Here is a 20,452-nt window from a genome sequence, read left to right as displayed (position 1 = left end):
GCAAACAAATATGGAAACAAATAAATACAGGGAAAATTCAACAAATTAAATTTAAATAAATAGACATTAAATGATACATTTTCAATGTTATTAGAATCAATTGCAATATTACTACGTTTACTGACCCAATTTTTATATTGCCATATTTATTCTTTGTGGTTGTTCAATTTAACCGTCATTCAGAAAAAAGGTAATGTTAAGTTTGGGTCAAACTAACAAAGGTGAGTTCTATTGTCATATTTTCCCCGTGGCTTATTAGTTTAACTTAATATATTAAAATTAACTATATTTAATTTTTTTCATATATTTCCATCATAATGAAAATGACTAAAAAGCCAACAAATGGAAATGCAAAGGGTTTTACCTCAGTGCTCTCTTTTCTGTTTTTTTTTTTTCTTCCAATCTAATTAGTTATCTGATAACCTCTTAGATTTAAGTAAAACTTTATGCCTGTTTTTTCCAAAATGCCATAATCGTTGGCAGCCACAACTGTGCTGCCATTAACTATAATATATGGAGATGCACTTATAAACTGAAAAGCTGACGTGCTGATACTGGTTTTATTCATCCATAATTTCTCTTTAGGAATTATATAAAACAAATAATAAAAATTGTTATTGAAAAACCTTTTTAGGCTTCCTTGCTGTGGCTGGTTACAAATTGTTTATATTAGGAGCATAGGGGACACCACATTGCTGTTTAAAGAGATGGAACTTTAACAAATAATTTAAAATAAACCACAATAATTATAGAGTTCATATTTTAAACTTTTAGCATCTTAGATATTAGTGCAGATAACACAGACAGCATTAAAAAAGCAGCTGACTCTTAAGTTTATTTTATGGAGAATGTAGATCGTTACCTTAACAGGGAGATTTTAAAAGGGCTGTCAACAATTTTTAATCTTGTAGGTTCTATAACAAAGGGAGGTTGGAAGCTCAAAAGGATAGAACAGGAAACATTTGAGGTATTCTGTCCAGCCTTCCTGTTATCTGCTGTAAATGTAGCTTTCTCTCACTCTTGAAGCCTTTATGAACTGCTGACATGTCTTGGAATGTTATAGAAAATAGTTTCCTTTTAATTTGCTTCTTGCATCACTGTGTTCACCCTTACTTCATTTTAAACAACTTACTGATACTGTAAATAGCTAACTTTAATCTTCTTTACTCAATAACAGCGTCCACAGAGAAGAGTGTTGTCAGTGTAACCTTGTAGTACTTGCATATAGTGTGTTCACTGGTCAGAAAAAGATCAAATAATTGATTGGTGGACCGCCCCTTCACTGGTCTAGGCATGTCAAGTTGAAAAGTGTCAGATTCCTGTCACTGGCCAGTTTCCCAATTCATTTCCCATGAAATTCAGAGCAGAATGGCTGAAATTGTACTTCTTTCCAAAATGAAATAATTTCTCAGTTTAGAATGACACACTTTGAACCAGCTCATAATTGCCACAGGCTTTATCTTTTATCTTAGGCGTTTATACAGCAGGTGCAGGTGGCTGCAGAAGAACTCTCTCCTGGTGATCTGTCATTTCTTATTGCAGCTTCAAGGAAAACGCTTTGTATGACAGACGACGATAATTAGGTGGTCTTTTATTCTTACATTTTTTTAAATTTATTCTTGTGAAGATAAATACTCTATCTCCAAGGTCTCTTCTCTAATTTTACCACCATTTTAGAGAGTTTCTCTTACTCTTGAGGTGAAAGAAAGATGCCATAAACCTTAGAGACGTGAAAATTATATCTGCCTAATACAAATAACTTACTGCACCTGAACAATATTTCTACTTTTGGGCTATTCCCTAGATGCAAATGCTCTCTAACAAATCCAAATGAATTCCCTTTTCAGAACGGATTGTTTTTATTTGCTGAAACTGACCCACATGAGGCAATCATACAGGAGCATCAAAAATGTTTGATAATGTGAGTTACATTAGATTATACTGTAGTAATGTTACTGCCTCTTAAGCTGCAACCATTGGAACATAGTAACACCTATCATCTCAGTTACCAGGAATGCTCAAAACATCAAAACAACAACGAGGAAATGTAAAGGCAGGTCAGAGCGAGCATTTAGTGTTTGAAGTCCTCTTTGTTGGCTTGCTGGTAAGTTGAATTTGCTGTACTGTGTGCTCTTAGCTGGATTATCTCCTTGGTCATTGGGTGAGTACTACACAAGACTATAGACAACACTGGATACTTTCCAGGACAGCTTTTGGATCAATGAACTGGATTGGACTGACCTTTAATAATGGTGAAAAAAATAAAAAATGGATTGCGATGTACAAATGAACTGGACCTAGCTTACACATTTTGCTGATTGTACATAACATAGCAGCTTGAAACTGGATTGCAATGTTGGCTTGTTATTTGTGTTGCTTGTCCTTCGCCTGCTCTGGCTTTGGTGGTTCCAGTGTAGAGACTTTGCTGTAACTACACTACAGCTGATAAACTGAAGGGAGTCTAAAGTAATCCACAAGTTTTTACTATCCGCTGGAGAATTTCACAGATTTATGAGTTTATTAAAATAATTTTCCTTTCGTTGTCTGCTGAGCACAGTTCTCCACATTCAAGGTAATGTTTTCATAGGAAAATAACAGTTTTACATTCAGAACTTGTACATTCAGTTTTGAACCTTACAATGATTTCCTAGCTATGGTAATGAACAGGAAATTAGATGGCTAACCGACATAAGCTCTTGTTTGTTTCATGTAAGAGTCCAATCCAGCTGCAGATGGCTGTCATATAAACAGAGCATACGAGAACAGCCTGAAAGGTCACGGAAATATGTTTTATTTAGAATTTTGTTTTTTTTTACATAGAGATGCTTTATTTTGCCTAGAAACGGGGTATTTTGACAAAATCATAATATTTACCTAAACAGCAGAAGTGGGCAGTAGATTAGAAAGAGGTGAAAGGTCAAAATCTAGAGGTTGGTTCACAATAATGAACACATATTTAAAAATGATCCTAGATTTTGTTTACATTGCTGAATGGATCAGTTGTGAACAGATATATGCTGTACTGTGATTCACATATCATTTGCTAATATTTTCTTCTTACTGTCTTCTTTCTTTAAGAGTCCAACGTTTGCAAACAGGGAAATGTTTAAAGTGCTTTTATGGACTCAGCTGGAAATCAAATCTGAAGTAGATTTTGTCTGTTCTCCACCCAGGAAGCGGAGCTTTGCTAAGGCCCGTATTCACTAAACAACCAGGCAGCGTGGTGTTTCCCATTCAGCCTGGTGAGAATCGCAGAGAGGTGGTGTTTAGCTGTGAGGCCCAAGGACACCCACCACCCTTCTACAGGTAATACCTGCAGATATGGCTTCATGCACACAGGTTGTTTGTTGTTACACTGAAGCTTCAGGTAATTCCTCAAAGCTACCAAGTGCAACATTTGCACTACGAGCCTGTGGAGATTGGATTTGCTGCTTGAGGAAAACAGAGGATTTGTGTACCATATAGCTCACAATGGCTTTCCGCCTGCAGGGTTTAGATCCACTGTCAGTCATGGTTAATTTAAGATGATTAATTCAGTGCCCTCAGTTACTGCTGTCTTGCATATTTACAGTGGCAGTGAGGCATTGTTCTACAGAGTTTGCTTTGAGAGCTTCCTGTGACACATACCACTACTGACCAGAAAGAATATGTCGGGTACGCCACATTTCAGAAAAGTAACATTATCCTGACAGCCAGAGATCTTGGTGTTAGTGATGATCTGAGGCTGCTTTGATCTTTTAGAAACTGGATGACTTGATATAATTGATGGAACCATGAATTCTGATCTCAACCAGAAAAGTCTGAATATCCAGCCCTTAGTTTGTGACCTAAGTTCAAGCTTGGATTACATAGCAGGGCAATGACTTAAAGCACACCATCAAGTGCACCACTAAATGATTAAATGACAAGGCTCACACTGGTGCAGGAAAAAAACTAATTTGTTGACCTTGTTTGGCACACTAACCATTCCCCTATAGCCCCCCGGCCATTGTTTCCCTCAGAGATTAATGAGTTCCTTTGCCAATACAATGATAACAAATTCAAAATTCTAACAAAGAATACATAAATAAGTGTATCAGTTGTAAGCTATTAAATTATTATCCATGACAATGGGCAACATAGCTGTTGTAGTCCTGTCAATGTAATTAAATGCTAAATTCAAAAGCTGGCATTTAATGTGCAACAGGTTCACATGAAACCTCATGATGTGAATGTGGCTGTTCCTCAGCATTATAATTAATAGTCAGAAACTGCTTTTTATGTTGAAATCGCAGAACTCAGCTATTTTCTTTTTTACTGTTCTGGAAGTATTTTCTAAATTAAAAACAGAATCACAACAAGGTTATTGTGCTGCCCCTCTGAGTTACGTTTCTAAATTTGTCTGAATTATTTCAAATTTATATATTAGTTTTCATTATGTGGCACCAACAAAATCGTTCTACAGTTTCAATTATCAGGGGACCTTTAAGCTAATGATGAATCTGAACTGGACTAATTTCTGTGGTAGTTGGTTAGTTATTTTTATTTTACGCTCCAGGCTTTTGGATCCTCATAAAATTCAGCTGGCTGGTGTATTTCAGAGGCACCAAGGCCACTTCCATTTGCTTTCTATGGCCAAGCAATCACAAGGCAACATGAAGCCCTTCAACTTATTTGTGGGCCCTTTTGATTTGTCTCATCTGAACCTCTTGGACCACTTCCAGCTGTGATCACTAAATCAGTCTAATTAGCCAATCTGGTGCACTGCATATGTCTTCCTCTCCCCACTGTTCTTCAGCTCGGCCTTCTGCCTGTCTTTGTTTAAATCCCTCCAGCTGAAAAAGGGCAGTGATGATCTAATCAAGAGGAAAGGCCATTCATATTAATTTATAGATGAACATCTTGCATTAAAGGACTGTTTTCTGACAGCTTCTCTTGATATAAGTGGCCTTTATAATCTAAACCAGCTTGAGTAAATGTAATAGTGGAATAGTGGAAAGTTATTTTTAAATAAAAAGCTCCTCCCAGATAAATCAAAACCTATTTTTTGATACAGCAGATGTAAATGTGTGGTTAGGTGTAATTATGCCATTCTATTCAGTTGTATATATGTATCCATTTACAGACAGGGTTTTGCAATTAATCAGATTTGTATTTTACTTTTTGTTTGGGCTCCAAACATTTCAAAAATCTGTAAATGAGAAAAAAACAAGTGTTGTTATGTATTATTTGGTCACATTCCACTTCGGACATAAAGTCATTTTTATAGTTCTAGTGCAGTAAATTCAACCTTTTTTCAAACTCAGAGAGCAGTAGTGGTTAATAGTCATAATTTCAATTTTACAGCTGTAAATAAGATTTTCTATGCATTTTGTTATAGTTTATTTTAACTGTCATTTGGCTGCACTTTCTGAAGAAACAACAGGCAAAAACAAATTCAATGTTTAAAATCATTCACACTCCTTTTTGGAGCACTTTTGTATATTTAATATACATAAAAGGAATTGTATGAACTATTCTTTCTGTCTGCCTTGAGCAGAATGTGCACTATAGAGAGAAGTCGCTATTTTATTTAAGATTGTTTCCTTAAATTAAGAGGGGCAGAGGCAGTGAGGCTGAAACAGATTCTGCCATGCTCGGACAACTATGCAGCATATGCTTGATCAGTGTAGCAAAATCCCAAAAATTTTCAAAGGTGAAAACTCTTCATGGGAATTTTTGGGAGTAAACTGGAATTCATGTAAGTAAATGGAATAAAATAGTAAAGGTTGGCCATTTACAAGATTTTTAATATAGTTGGGGGATATAGTTTTTATCATCATCTTTACTAAACTAGATTTCATGTAAATGAATTCATTATATCTATGCTATTCTTTAGTCAAATGCATGGTGCATGCTTCAGGAGTATTATAGCCTCATTTACTATATGTACTCAGCATTCCATAATATGCACAGAAGTTTTCTAGAACCCTGGACTGTTGAGGCCACATATCTCATAGAAGATGATGAAAGAAGAGCACAGTCCCTAAAAGGGTTTGACAGAAATGCAGAAGGTAGATGTAATAAGTCTGGATAACAATGCTTTTTGATTTAAATGGTGATTGGCTCTATGTTAGAGATAGTCAGGCCACTTTTTATTAAAATACTTGAATGTGAAATTTTTTTTTTTGAGTCAGTTGATTTGATTTTTGAATGACTTTATCCAAACTTGATAAAATTCAACTTATAGTCTATCTGCTATTAATGTAATGTATACAGTAGATGTCATACAGTTTGCTTAAATCACCTCCAATTTCCAAGTGTTTCTCATACACTCCCACAAATTCCTTAAATTCTTTCATCACAGTTTTCAGTTCAATCTTAACTTCCCATGAAAAGTTTCTAGAAGCATCCAGAAATTCATAGATTTCTTTTTTTTTTTTGCAACCCTGGTTAGACTGGAAACTCTTTGTTAGAGTCAAGTCTAAACAGGCAAAAAGACTGCGGGCCAAAGCAGCAGCCTAGATGCTGAATCATTGACATTGTTATTGCAGATTTAGTGACCTTTCTTTTGTTCTTATAATGTGTCATTAGTTAAAATGGAAAAATGACACAAATGAACATCACGGGCCAGACAAGCCCAGACCTGTTTCATTGTTGTAATGACCTTATAATGAACCCACAGCCCACTTTCTTTGGTTTTTTATTTTTATTTTTATTATTTTTTATTTCTCAAAATACCTTTCTTATCTTTTTCCACAACTCATTATTATCCTTGTGAAATTGTGAAATTCAGTGACCACTAATTAGACAATGGTTATGTGTATTTAAACAAAAGCTTTGAACAAAAGGTTTTATGCTCAGGGATATTTAATATTAGAGTCTTATAATAAAAATATCTTGGAATTTGTCATTTATTGTTTTTATTTCCCTGATCTAAAACAACCTTTAGTAAAAAAATTAATTGCTATAAGTCAATCTGACATAAAAACACAGGCAGGGACACAGACATGAGCAGTTAGTAAACAGGAGGAACTAGTGGTGAGCAATGAAACCAGAGGATTTAAATACAGAGGTCGGGTAGAGAATGGACCAGTCAACAAGAGGGCTAATCAGGAGAAATCTGGAGCAGCTGGAGACAGGGAAAATGCAGGGCAACTGAAGGAGGGAGGCTAATTAACACAAATAAACAGGGAGTCCAGGGAAGTAAGAGAAACATCTAAACAAAAGGATTAATCATGAACAAAAACTACAATAAATGAACTAATATAACTCTAGCGCTGCATTATGTAATTTGCATTTTGCAGACCATATTATTGGTGCAAAGTAAACACATTAAATTACCAAAAGATCTCACATATCACCAATGCCATAAAAAACTGTCATTTCTTAGGGTGTGAATTTTTCCCAGTAAATGCACTCAGGTTTAAGATTGAAGTTTTCTCATATTTTCTGTGAGATAATGCTACTGCAATTAAAGATTCACTTTTAACAGAAGTTGTGCAAGTGCATTTGGAGGGTTTTAAACATACTCTTAGTTACTCAGTTTGGTTGGATTGGGATATTTTGACTTACAGTAGAGGTGGTCGATAGAGCAGAAAATTTATCTCACAATTTCTTTTACAGGTAATCGCTGTTTTTTCATGATTTGTCAACATAACATCTCTTCAAGAAAAAACATAACAGAGCACTACAGGCTAAATAGTTTTTCTAAACATATTTTAATCAGTTTTAATCATAATTTTGCCAACTGGTGTTAATCTAAGCTGAGATTTAATAAATACATTGGCATATTTAAGACATGGTTTAACTTTTATATTGCAGGGATGAAACTGATGTGACTGAGTGACACATAGAACTGTAATGCATAGAATGTGCCCTACAGACAATTCTACGACTCACACATCTATTCCTTCACAAATATCTTCGTAGCGCCCACCCCTAACTCAGAGTGTTAATAGTATTACCAGAAATATAAAATAAACAAAATAATAGGGTATTGAGTTTTGGGGCAATACTTCACAAAGATGAGCTGTTGTTCTACATAATTGTTGCTGAATACTTGTGTTTCCAATGATAATCATTGCAACTTAGCTGTCACTGATCAGACACTTTGCAACACTTTGCATACGGACAACACTAAATACAAGAGTCAGAGATTAAAAGTTTAACTGTTGTCTGTCATGTGCTTTCATTCACAGGTGGAAGCTAAATGACTCTTTTATCCAGCTCATCCCAGGCTCACGCTACTCCCTCATGGGTGGAAACTTACAAATCAGCAATATAAACAAAGTGGAAGATGTGGGTATTTATCAGTGCCTGGCATCAAATTCTTTTGGCACAATCATCAGCAGAGAGGCCAGCCTTCATGTTGCTTGTAAGTTCACTTTATGCTTAAAGTAGAACTCATGATTTTACTCATCAGTGTCTATTTATAGATCTTTGGTATTTAAGAGGCCCTTAGGGAGTTTGAATTGCGATGCTCTGTTACTTCAAATATGACTTTAATAAAATGGTTACATTTAAAGGATGGTTTAAAAAGTTTGGCTTTCTTGCTTAAAATGCTCAATACATGTCAAATACAATTTCAGGCTCACAAGTTAATTTAAGATTGCAAATGTACTGTTATAGATTTGTGCAACTTATCTTTTTATTGTTTTACATTTCACTTTGGTTTTCTTCTTCTTCAAACATTTTTCTGATCTTAGCTCAACATTCGCTTCGCTTAGAAATCTATCAAATGCTGTCATTGACTAAAGGTTTGATGTCTCCGCAGGAGTCTCTTGAACTTTAATTTTGTCAGCTTGATCTTTTACAAAAGACTTACAGTGATAAAACATTGTTGCAATATAGCCTTACACAGTGAAATTATTGAGAACGTTCCTAATCATTTCCTCTGCTCCAAGGAGGATACAGTATCCATCACTCTGCGAAGTACTAACTTATCTGGGCATTAAACACATCAACACCAGAATCCTGCACATTTGGTTTGACATTTAAATTGATCTTTTCCAAGAAACTAAGAGGGAAACTTCTGAAGTCTGACTTGTCTATAGGAATAATGAATGAATGTACAGAGAGGAAGTCAGACAGCTAGAGGTGTGATGTGGAGATAAATACTTGGTTCTCAACATGGACAAAACAAAGTTGTGGTTGTCACTATCTGAGCATTCATGTCTTAGCATCTGCATCCCATGCTGTAGATTGGAAAGCATATGTTCCTTGAAGTGCCAATCCTTGGTACCATTATTTGGTGGAATTGCACCACTCGGGATTTGAAACGGACCCAGCAGAGGACACACTTTTTAAGAAAACGGAAACAAACATCCCTTCCTGTTAGCAGCATCCTCACTCCATCCAAACCTTTTTACAGAGCTTTGGTGGAGTGTGTGTTTATAAACTGCATCTCAATGTGGTACAGGAAGGCTCTGCAGAGGATAGTGAGAGGAGCTGAGAAGATCCTCCACTCTATCCACGATCTGTTTCAGAGCCACGGCAGGAACTCTGAACACCATGAACTACTTGAACTGCTGCCATCAGGCACTGCGACATCAAAGCAGAACCACCAGACTGCTGCACAGCTTTCTGCTTTAAGTTGTGAAATAGCTTAACTGCTGGCAAGATAATTTACGTTACATTATTTAATTTGTTTTATATGTCGTATCTATTAAATGTTATTAATTTGGAGCGTCTACTTTCTGTTTAATGACTTTCACAGTTATATGTTTTATACCTCAGAGAATTGCTGCCTCATTTGATGTGTGCTATTAAGTACAAATGAATCCCAATACTTTGATTTCAGTTGTTTGATTTTTTTTTTTTTTTTCTCTTTTTGACCATAAATAAAACCAAATTAAACCTTGCTAATGATGATATATATTTATTTGATGACTCCTAAATTCCCATATCCGTTCGTTAAGGTAGCGCAGATGGTGGTCCACAGCCCATCATATTTTCTAAGATCATTGTGTGTGGCATCACTTTTAGCAAGGTGAACTTTGGGCCTCCTCTCTAGATGGCGAGTGTATCAAATGACGGTCCTGATAGCTGTGAACAGATGGGCCAGCTTGATTGAATTCTGATGTCTGTTTTTCTGCCACAGCACACACAGCAATGATCCTTGGCGAGAGAGCACCAGAAATATTCATCTTTCCACTCTTTGGTGCTTCTTTGTCACAAAGCAGCTGTAAATCATCAGCATATAGAGGAAATCTGTATTCTGAGTTGCCTGTGGGTTGCTGACGATATTCACATTTCCTATACATTTTTGAGGCCTGTCTTCAGCTGTTTGTCACCGGGATTGGTCTTATTCATAGCCTGGGCCCGACTGGAGACCCACCACTTTGGCAACAGATGAGGACAAGCATCAGAGCTGACACGTCGTACGTCTTATTTATTGCTCTTGGTTTAACTTAATTAAGTGTGCTGTGTGATTGAACGGGTCTCGGGTCAAGGGAATAATTCATGTTAGAGAAGTCTGTCATGAGACGCAGTATCATGTCATTTGTAGCAGACTGACTCTGTGGAGCTCCGGATCCCTTTTCAAACACAATGTGGTTTAATGACTAGGAGTGACAGAGCTAAGGTAAATACCCAGGATTAAAATGTTACTTCACCGGTAATCTTCTCACATCTGGCTGACTAAAAATAAATGCTTTTAAGCAGAGCTATTTAAACTAAATGCAGCATTACAGTTAGTACAAGCATAATTTTACATCATTCAACAGTGTAATCTGAAATTGACAATTTTTTCATGTATGTCCTCAATGATGTTGAACACGTTCAAAGTCTTTGGTTTGCAACATCTAACGAGGTGCGTTATTTTCTAAATTGGTGTAATGGTGTAAACATGCGCAGCATGAATGGGAATTAAGATTACATTTTTAATCCTCTAAGAGATGGATGATATAACAGTTTCCACTACCATCTGTTGTGGGCTTAAACCTCTAAACGTGTAAGGGTTGTTGATCCCCTCGACAATACACACAGTTAAAAAGGTTTTTTTCACCTGTTGAAAATGCTGGAAGGAATAATCTAGTTGTTTATCAAGCATAGAGCCAGATTGAGTTTCGTGATCATGTTGGAATGTTCTATGATTATTTTTTTTTTTCTCAGGGAGTGAAAGGATTTTCGGTATGGCAAGATGTAACATTGTACAACTGAATGCAGGGCCTTTAAGTACACTTAATGTCTGTTCTAAGAAAGAGCTCAGTATGACAGATTTACACAGCATATGCAGCCATCAGAGCATCACAGTATCACAGTGTTAAATGATGGGTGAAAAAGCTGTATTTATGATAGGAATCTAGCATGGTGACAGCCCTGTATAAGTATTCCCATTGAGATTAAGATCTTTATTTGCCCTTACTGTTACACTTACGCTTACATTATTCAACCCCCACTAGAAATTTGCTTTTTTGGCACTACACTGGCACAAATTGGCACAAAATATCTAAACTAACAGCTGTTTGCAATTGACAGCTCAAACAAGAACAATTGAAAGAGCTCGATACAACTAATATTACAAACTGTCTCTCAAAGTTAAACACAAAATCCCACATTGCCTTAAAATTATTCAACCCTTTCATCACAAACATGTTTCGTGCTTTTTTGTTACCCTTTTTGTTGTCATGACGTGTCACAAATGTATGTCACAGACAGACACCAGCTTCTGGTTGCATTCTTGATGAATCGTACCTCTTTCCCAGTGGATAAATGGTAAATAGACTAAACTTATATAGCACCTTTCCAGTCAAACTGACCACTGAAAGCATTTTACACTAAAGCCACATTCATCCAATTGCACTCACTAACGCACACACATTCATACACTGATACGCAGATCGGCAGGCAACTTGAGGTTAAGTGCCTTGGCCAGGAGGCACATCGACTCACATCTTTTGGATTGCAAGACGACTACTCTGCCCACTGAGCCTCTATGGCCTCCAGCACATGAATATTCTTGGGTTTGTGAGTTGCAGCACCATTTTTCATATCTCACCTGAAATGTTCAATAAAGGTTCAAGTCAGACGACTATGATGACCACTCTACGGTCTTGCAGGTCTTCTTTTGAAAATAAGCCTTGGTGAACTTTGACGTTTCATGGAGTCATTGTTTTGTTTGAAGCTCTTATGACACATAGGCTTTGTCTTCCTCACAGATGGGATTTTCTGATACTTGATTGACCTTATCTTGCCATCCATAGTTGCAGGTCGCTAGTCCCAAAGGGAGCAAAACAGCCCCAGGGCACCATTGAGCCAGCAGCCCCCTTTACTATGAGCGTGATGTTTCTTCAGCTTTAGATGGGTAATTCTCTTGACTAAGAGACGTGTTTCTAACTTGAAATGAAATATTTCCGTCACAAGGCATCTCAGGAGTTATTTTTCAAACGTACTGATACAGATAATTATTTCAGCAGCTGTGTCTGAAGCCACACCTAATTTTTTATTTCTTGCTCTTTTAGTTATTTATTTGTCTATTAACTTTCTTGTGTAATTCATATGATGCAAATACAACTCAGAATTTTGCCAGTATACCTAGTTTGCTGTGGGTGTTATTTTTTTTTAGGAGAAACTACAGGTGTATCTCCAAAAATTAGAATACTGTGAAAAAGGTTTTGATTTTTTGTAAATCATTTAAGAAAGTTAAACTCAGAAATTTATTGACAATCCTCTGATATCCTCTTTCCTAGTGCACCTTTTCCTACCACAGTTTTTCCTCTACTCAACTTTATATTAATATCCTTACATACAGCACAGCACAACCAGCTTCTTTAGTGATAACATTTTGTGGAGGGTATCACTGACTGTCTTCTGGGCATCTTTCAAGTCAGCAGTCTGCTCCATGATTGTAATATTTATACATTAAACATGCTTTTTCTAAACTGGTGTTATGTAATGTTCAAATATTCTGAAACACGGAATTTTGGGGTTTCATTACCTTTAAACCATAATCCATCAATAGCCATCAATATTACAAGAAATGATTATTTGAATTTTTTCACTCAATGTGTAATGATATGAGATTCACTTTCTGAAATTAGTGCTAAAAAATATTGAACTTTTTCACAATATTCAAATTTTGGATAAGCTTTTTTATTTTTCTGTCTTTAGGCTCCCTCATATACCCAGGCGTACTTTAAGTGGTGCGGACTCCATGCTCACTGTCTGAGTGGCTCATGTCTTTGGCATGTAGCTGACTATGCTGTCCCATCAGTGAACAGCATTTAGGTCATGTCACAGTTTGGCCTTGCTCACCCCAGATGATAAGCAGGTACTAAAAGAGCCAGTAGCGGGTTGGAAATGCCAGCAATGGAGTGGAGCCAGCTAAAGTAGAGGCAATGGAAAAGGGGCATTACAAAACTTTGAGACATTAGAGCACAGGTGTATAAATGCAGAGATTAAATGACACGCTTGTGGACTCAATTTACTATTTAGTTGACTTGTGATGGCAATTGCTCACTGTGGATTTTATTTTGAGGTATCAGACTGAAGTGTGCTGAATATATTCGCACACCTGTCAACTCCATTTATTCTTCTCCTTCCACTTTAAAGTTATGCAGTACTTTTTTTTTTGGTCTACCACTTGATCTTTTCTAACAACTTAGCGTCCTATATTGAAAGTCAGTTATTAAGGTTATGGCACTTTGCTTCATGATAAATGGACTCCGTGTCATGAGTCATGCTTGTGTTTTTCAAAGTGGAGTAACCATATGCGACATACTAACATTTTTGTATGCTATCCTATAACTTAAGTTCCATGTGATAGACAGGTAGCTATAAATAACTTGTCTAAATAGCTCTCGGAAACTAGCACACAAAATATCAAGGGCTGGTGTCTGCATAAATCAACATATAGAAGCCATCTATAGAGTGACTTGTTAATTTCACAGTCTGCACTCACATTAATCGCACAGGGAACTCGGTCTGTCTTTAATGATATTGTTAAATAATAATACAAGTTTACACATGTATCTTAATATAAGCACTAGCTTTAAGACTAGACTTTGCTTAGTTCTTATTATTAGATAACACACAAGCAAGGTGAGAAATACCAAATTCCACTGTCACGTGATCCATTTGATGTAAGCTAATTAAAGTAATGATCATTCTTGTCAACAACAACTAGGATTTCATTACACATTAGCGTATACTAGCTAACATCTTCTGAAAGGAAAGCTTGGGATGGCGGCTTTCATTTACACTGCACATTTTGAAGTGGAGAGTTCTAAAAAAGGTTTATTGTAGTTTCTGAATATGTTCTATTCCAACCTAAAACTTACAAGTGTTCATGCAGTAGAGGCTTAATGGTGGGAAATAACACAAAAGCCAGAGAATGTTAAAAGCTCCTCAGAAAAGTTTCCAAAATGTCTCTTTGCTTTTGTCCAGTGGAGAGGTAATAAATGTAACCACATCACAAACTGCCCTCAAACTCACATTTCAACAGAATCCCCTTGTTTTGCTTTTTCACAATTGCCTCTCATTACCGCATGTCGCATCGGAGCAGCTAGCCTCCAAAAATGCAAATTCATAGCCAATTTCATGGACCTGAAGGCACTCAAAATAGCCCGGACTCTGCCATTGCTAAGCACATAGAGGTACAGAGCCGTGATAGGCTTGATAAGAGGATCCATGCAGCGTTGAACAGCTTGCCTTGTCAAGCATTGTTGGCTTTTAGTGTGTCTAGCTCATTAACGCTCCACCATACACCAAAGGAATATTGATAGAAAGAACTTCACTCGCAGTCTGTTTTTTTAAATATTCAGGCTTTGAAATAAGGCAGTAATAAATCAGGTTCTGCATATTGCTCACACAATCTGATGGCAGTAATTTATAGAAAGCTGGAAATTGGGGAAAACACTGTTTTTATATGCTTCTTTTTCAGTCTACAAACTTGTCACACATGCTTCTTTGGGCAGTTATCAGAGCTGCATATGATGAATTCATATTCAGCACATACAGTCATATTCTATAAAACTGAATCTTATTAAAAAGTTATTTTACTTCAGTAACTCAATTTACCAAGTGAAACAAATTATATAGATTAATTGCACACAGACTGATGTTTTCACGCCTTCTGTTAATTAGAATGAAATCCGTTTATACCTTGAATTTCGGATTATGTTTTCTGGCATTTTTGCCTGTTTACAGCCTTTTTTAGGAGGTTATAGATTTTAATTCCAAACTCTAAGCTTCAACCTCTTTTAGGGCAGACAGTTTTGCTTGGTCTAAACCTACTTTAAATATATATCTACAACCCAGGGCTAGAAATGGACGTGCCCTGCCTCAGGTTTAAATGAGGTCTGCATGGAGTCTTGATATTGAAATCCGGTCTGTTGCTCAGTGGGCTACATGACGTGTCGTAGCTGTATAGGAAGGCGATGCAAGAGCATTATTTACCTACGGCAGGTTATCTTCCTATGCCATTAGAACCCAAGGTAGATATGCCTTAGTGTGACAAGGGGTATTTGAATTTCCAGTTGTTATTAGTGCTTTGCAAAGAATCACTTCAATTTCCCTGGTTTTACTTTTTATTTTTTGCTTACCTTATCATAAGTGGGTAGATCTTAGTTGGATAAAGAAATAAAATTTTTACCTCTAGCGATGAGCTGTCGTTCAGATCACTCTTTAGAAAGGGCAATAATTCCTCCTGCAGATCGAATTTGATAAATTATGAGACAAATTTATTTTTGATAGATCATGAGACTAATTTGTTTATGACTCTTAATATCATCAAATGCGATTAAACTTGGTCATAGAAAATTCTTTGAAACCAACAAGTGAGCATCTTAAGAACTCCTTTTCTTAAAATGCATATAGAGCATCTTTCACGCTATTATTTCTCCCAGATGAGGTCAGACACATTTGTGTATTTATTGGATTTTCATGTGTGCTATCTTTTCAAAATGCTTTAAGAAATTTACATTAGATTTGGTCCAATTCATTTGAACTTCAAAATAAAGTGATGTGTTTTTATGCCCAGTGGTTGTTGTGACCTCGTCTCCATCTTTTTTATTCAAACATGATTTATTGCCAGTGCCTGGAGTGAATTTCATTACATTTGAATATTTCTGCCTGGATTCAGTAATGGTGTCATTGTCACAAAACGGGGTGGTGGTTGTGGAGGACCCAAATGCAGGCAACAGAGGCAGAGGTGGAGTAAAAATACAGATGTTTAATAATGCAAAAATAAACTTGGATGTATATTTTCTGTTAAAGACTATGAAACTTGATAAATCTGAAAAAAAAAGAAACATGGAAGGAATACGATGAAGGAGCAGAATTACACATGAGCAGAATTAGGCAGGACTGAGCCGATGAACCAGCAGTCACTAAAGAACCGAAGAGGAATATATACTGAGGAGAACTTATTGGTGGAACAAGAAAGAAACTTTACTACCCAAACGTGATAAACAAAGACCTATACATGACAGTCATGAGAATGTAGTTGTCTTAAGTCAAAGTAAATATGACCTCTCAAAAATTATTTCTGGCTGTCATTCAAAAAACAAAGATTTTATTAATGCTTGTCTATTTTGTTTTTCCTTTTCTTTTTCAGCTGATTTAATTCAAGCTGAATCCATCAGTTTTACCAAAACACGGCATGATCAGTTAGATGGGAATCAGTGCTGATACTGGTTTTGAATGGGGAGGGTTTAATGTGAGACAAGAGTTCATGTCCGCGATAAAGAGGAGGGCTGACGGTAAGGGTTTGTAGATTAAAAATGTAGGGTGCATGGTCTAAACTGGTTACGTGTATTATTTTGGTGGTGGTGGTGCATTATTTTAAAATACATAGTTTGTTTCCATATATCTGCTGGGTGTCTTTCATCAGAAGCAGTGATAGCCGTCAGCTAACTAGGTTACTGTGATGTTGCAGAGAACTGGTGCCTTTTTGAGATGATTCTCCTGTCCAGTTCTTAATATTTGCAGATACAAAAATTGACGATTTCACAGTGCTTGAATATTTTCAGGGGTCAGCCTGTTTTCAGTTTGTTTTCAGGCTTTATGTGTTGATAAGGACATTATTAAATATAAAATTTAAGTCAATTTAAACAGAAACTGTTTATATTTTCTGTACAGTGTGCTATATATGATACAGCCGTAAGATTATAGCTACCTGTAAAAAATTAAGTTTGCCATTCTTTTGCCACCAGAGCAGCTCCTAAGCCAGAAAACGGATGAAGAAAATTGTTGAGTGGTATAGGCTGTAAAGCTGCTTTGGTAGTGTGACTAACTTCAAAAATGTTTTAAGTGGGTATTTGGCAATATATAAACCTTTATGTATATTTTCCTAGCAGAACATCATGTGAGAACAGGATTAGCAGTATTAGTCACTTTAATTGTTTGTGGTCAAACTGTTCATGTCCTACACTTGTAGATACAATTTGGGAATATAGATATGATTGTGCAGATTCTCATCTGGTTGCTGGGGACATTATCTGTAGATATTATTAAGCCCAATATAACCACACGTTTTATTTTCCAAAACAAAATATGCAACACTCACATCTACAACAAGCAAATGTGATTTTCACCACATAGTACTTTTGAGTACAATGTGTCTTTTACATTTGATGTATTTTCTTACAGTTTTGATTACAACCTGTGGTGACCAGGCATAAGAACACATACAACAAATCTAGAAGTGACATGAACAACATTGATTTTATTTCCAACTTCACCGAATGGCATTTTATTTATTTGTATTTGGCTTAATACTGTTGTTTTCTAAAATTACCTGGGGACAGATTTTTTTTTCCAGATGTTTTTCCATTCTGGCATGCAAGATAGTTTAAAACTCTAACAGAGTGAGCCTTGTAACATGTAATGTATGGATTGCTGAGGTTCAAATGCAACGATTTGGACAAGGCACTGAGTAGATTCATCTATATTTATCATTATATGAAACTTTTTTTATGGCTCCTCGCAAACTGAATATAAAATATGGTCCCTTATTCTTGGTATGTTACAGATAGAGCAGAGGTGCCGCTCAAGCAAATATAATCCAAAAAGTGCATAAGAAATATTCAAAGCTTGAAGAAGTGAGGTGTTGCAATGCAGGATGTTCTGTGAAAGCTCTGGTTCTGCTAATTGAGCCTGTTTATAAGTGTGGACAGACTGCAGAGTGAACGGATTAGGTAATTGGATCGTTTTGCTGGCTCTGTACTTTGTTGTCCTCGTACTTTCACACTGTGGTTTGGCTGGTGTCAGCACAGCCTCTGCCTGATGTATGAAGCCCCTAAAATATTTACAACACATAGGATTTTGGAGGCAAAGGCAATCCATAGGCATAGACATGTGCCTTTGCCTGGTTTTTATATGCAGTGCTGTGAATTTACCACCTTACCAATTTCTTCTATCCTAGCCAACCTGGCTCAATGTGAAAAAGTAGTAATTTAGTTTCACTATCCTAGAATGGATTAGCGCCACCCCTATACAATTAACAAGTCACTTAAACAGAACTTGTCTGATAACATGAAGTATGCTAAAAGATCTGAAAAATCAACACATCATGCCCCGATGTCAAGAAATTCAAAAACACATGAGGAACACACTATGAAGCATTTGGAAAGCGTTGCAAAGCTGTTTCTAAAGCTTTGGATTTCCACAAAACAGTAAATTGTTTGGTCTACTGAAATTACTTCAAAACAACAGGTCACAACAGAACCCAGCACATGATCTAAAGCACTGCAGACCTCACTTGTCTCAGTCAAAGTACGTATGATTCAAAAATTAGATAGAAACTGGTCAGTAATGGCAGCAAAGTCAGAGTGTGATGTTTTTAGATGAATTGTGACTCAATTGCAGAAACAAGAGAAAGCCAAAATAGAAGTTTAAATGGTTTCTTTGAAAGATAAATGATTACAAGACCTTGGTTCTAAAAGTTCAGACCAGCAATGAAATATTGAAAAGAGAGATAGCAGTTGCTGTTGCTCAAGTGGGACTTAAATAGTAGTGTGGATAATAAAAATAGATTCTACTTGGGTTCTGCAAGATGAGGGCACTGAAAGCGTGGTTGGTTGAAGATCTCAGGGTGGAGCTGTCAGGAGCTCCAGGTGGGATTCAGTAAGAGAGTGGCAGGTGGAGGGTGGACAGGTGGTGTATTTTATTTGTGAAAGAGGATGGGAACTTCTCCAGAACAATAAGTCAACTTCTTTTCTGAAGGTGATTTCACAGGTTGGTTTTCTTGCTGCAGTGGCTTCTCAGAGGGAAACCAGAGGTTTTAGGAATTTCAGTAGGAGGATCAATTGCTGTGACCATTATGGACAACCAGGCACTGCTCTCTTCATCTTCTTTTACTGGTATTTGACATCTGGATGATCCCAAATACTTTTTGTAACTTTTTGTGATGAGCCAACAGTGAAACCATTTGGAAGGTGGGCATCGCTTTACATCTGGAGTGAAATTAACAGCATTTAAGAAAATAATGTTATACAGTCAATCATAATGGTGATAGTGAGATATTCTGCATACACATACACATCTTGGCCACTTTTTTGTTAACTTTTCTGTGTAAATGATCTTGTGAATGATCAAGCAGGTGATTTGTTAGATTTTTGGGGGGGTGGTTAATGTGTTTAAACAACACTAATACTCGATGCAGTGATATAATGTGAAATAACTACTTATTTAATTTTTATTATAAAGATACAGATAATGATGTCCCACAGATGTACTGTTTAGGCATAACATTATGACCAATATGAGCAGTGTGTGGTCATGCAGGCCCCCATGCAACAAACTGTGATCCTTTGTGCGCTCTGAGACCTTTCTATCAGAACAGGAATTATTCCTGCTTCTATTACATCAACATTGAGGTCAAAATGTTCACTTGCTCTCTAAAACATCCCACCCAATCACAAGTGGCATGGTAAAGTGATAATCATATCACATGTAATGTAATGTTAGGTCTGACCAAGTTTTGATTTTGTGGTGTGTCTGAAGGGTAAATTTAAAAAACATTATGTAGGGGCTATAGATGTGTTGTTTTTCTAGAAGGTACCTAAATGGCTTCATGCAGGGATTGAAGATCTGGCCGTGGAAGTGTGAACCCATGATCTCTGTTAGCAGGTTCGGTGTATAAAATATAATCTACAGATAATGTTTTGAAGTTGTATACATGATTTTTAATAAACCATATATGGAAAAAAGAAAAGAAAAAAGCTTCTGTCTTTGTGTATTTTTTCTTTATCTAGAAGCAACTTCTCATTGCTCACAAGTTGTGCAAAGATCATACACAATATTCATTATGCAGAGCCTCTTACTGCTTCTACAAAGGAGACGTCAGATTTGTATTCTCTCCTTCTGTTTTTTGAAGTGAGTCTTTATTATGTCATTTTATGTCAGGCACACATTTGGCTTCACCGTCTTCAATATCTCCAAGAGCCACAGCAGTCGAGACTTAGCGGAGTGTTCAGCAATTGCTGTCTCTATTTGCTTTCTCTCAGCATGTTGTCAACAAATAATCGGTTTCCATACAAATGATGTTTCT

General features: G+C 36.5%; 1 protein-coding gene across 5 annotated transcripts in view; it reads left to right on the top strand.

The window, feature by feature from the left end:
* Positions 1-20,452, top strand: part of cntn3a.1 (contactin 3a, tandem duplicate 1) — a 137,853-nt gene that overhangs the window by 27,208 nt on the left and 90,193 nt on the right. For all 5 annotated transcript variants that reach the window (XR_007040260.1, XM_047378909.1, XM_047378900.1 and 2 more), the window contains exons 3-4: positions 3,174-3,306; positions 8,160-8,335. Coding sequence is in view for 4 of the 5 variants with exons in the window: in XM_047378909.1 (XP_047234865.1) it covers positions 3,174-3,306; positions 8,160-8,335 (309 nt within the window). In the remaining variant the exon portion in view is untranslated. The remainder of the gene's footprint in view (positions 1-3,173; positions 3,307-8,159; positions 8,336-20,452) is intronic.

This window comes from Girardinichthys multiradiatus, chromosome 1 (assembly GCF_021462225.1).
Source record: "Girardinichthys multiradiatus isolate DD_20200921_A chromosome 1, DD_fGirMul_XY1, whole genome shotgun sequence".
Lineage (NCBI taxonomy): Eukaryota > Metazoa > Chordata > Actinopteri > Cyprinodontiformes > Goodeidae > Girardinichthys > Girardinichthys multiradiatus.
The sequence above is the reverse complement of the archived record's forward strand: the minus strand, read 5'-3'. Positions and strand labels throughout refer to the sequence as shown.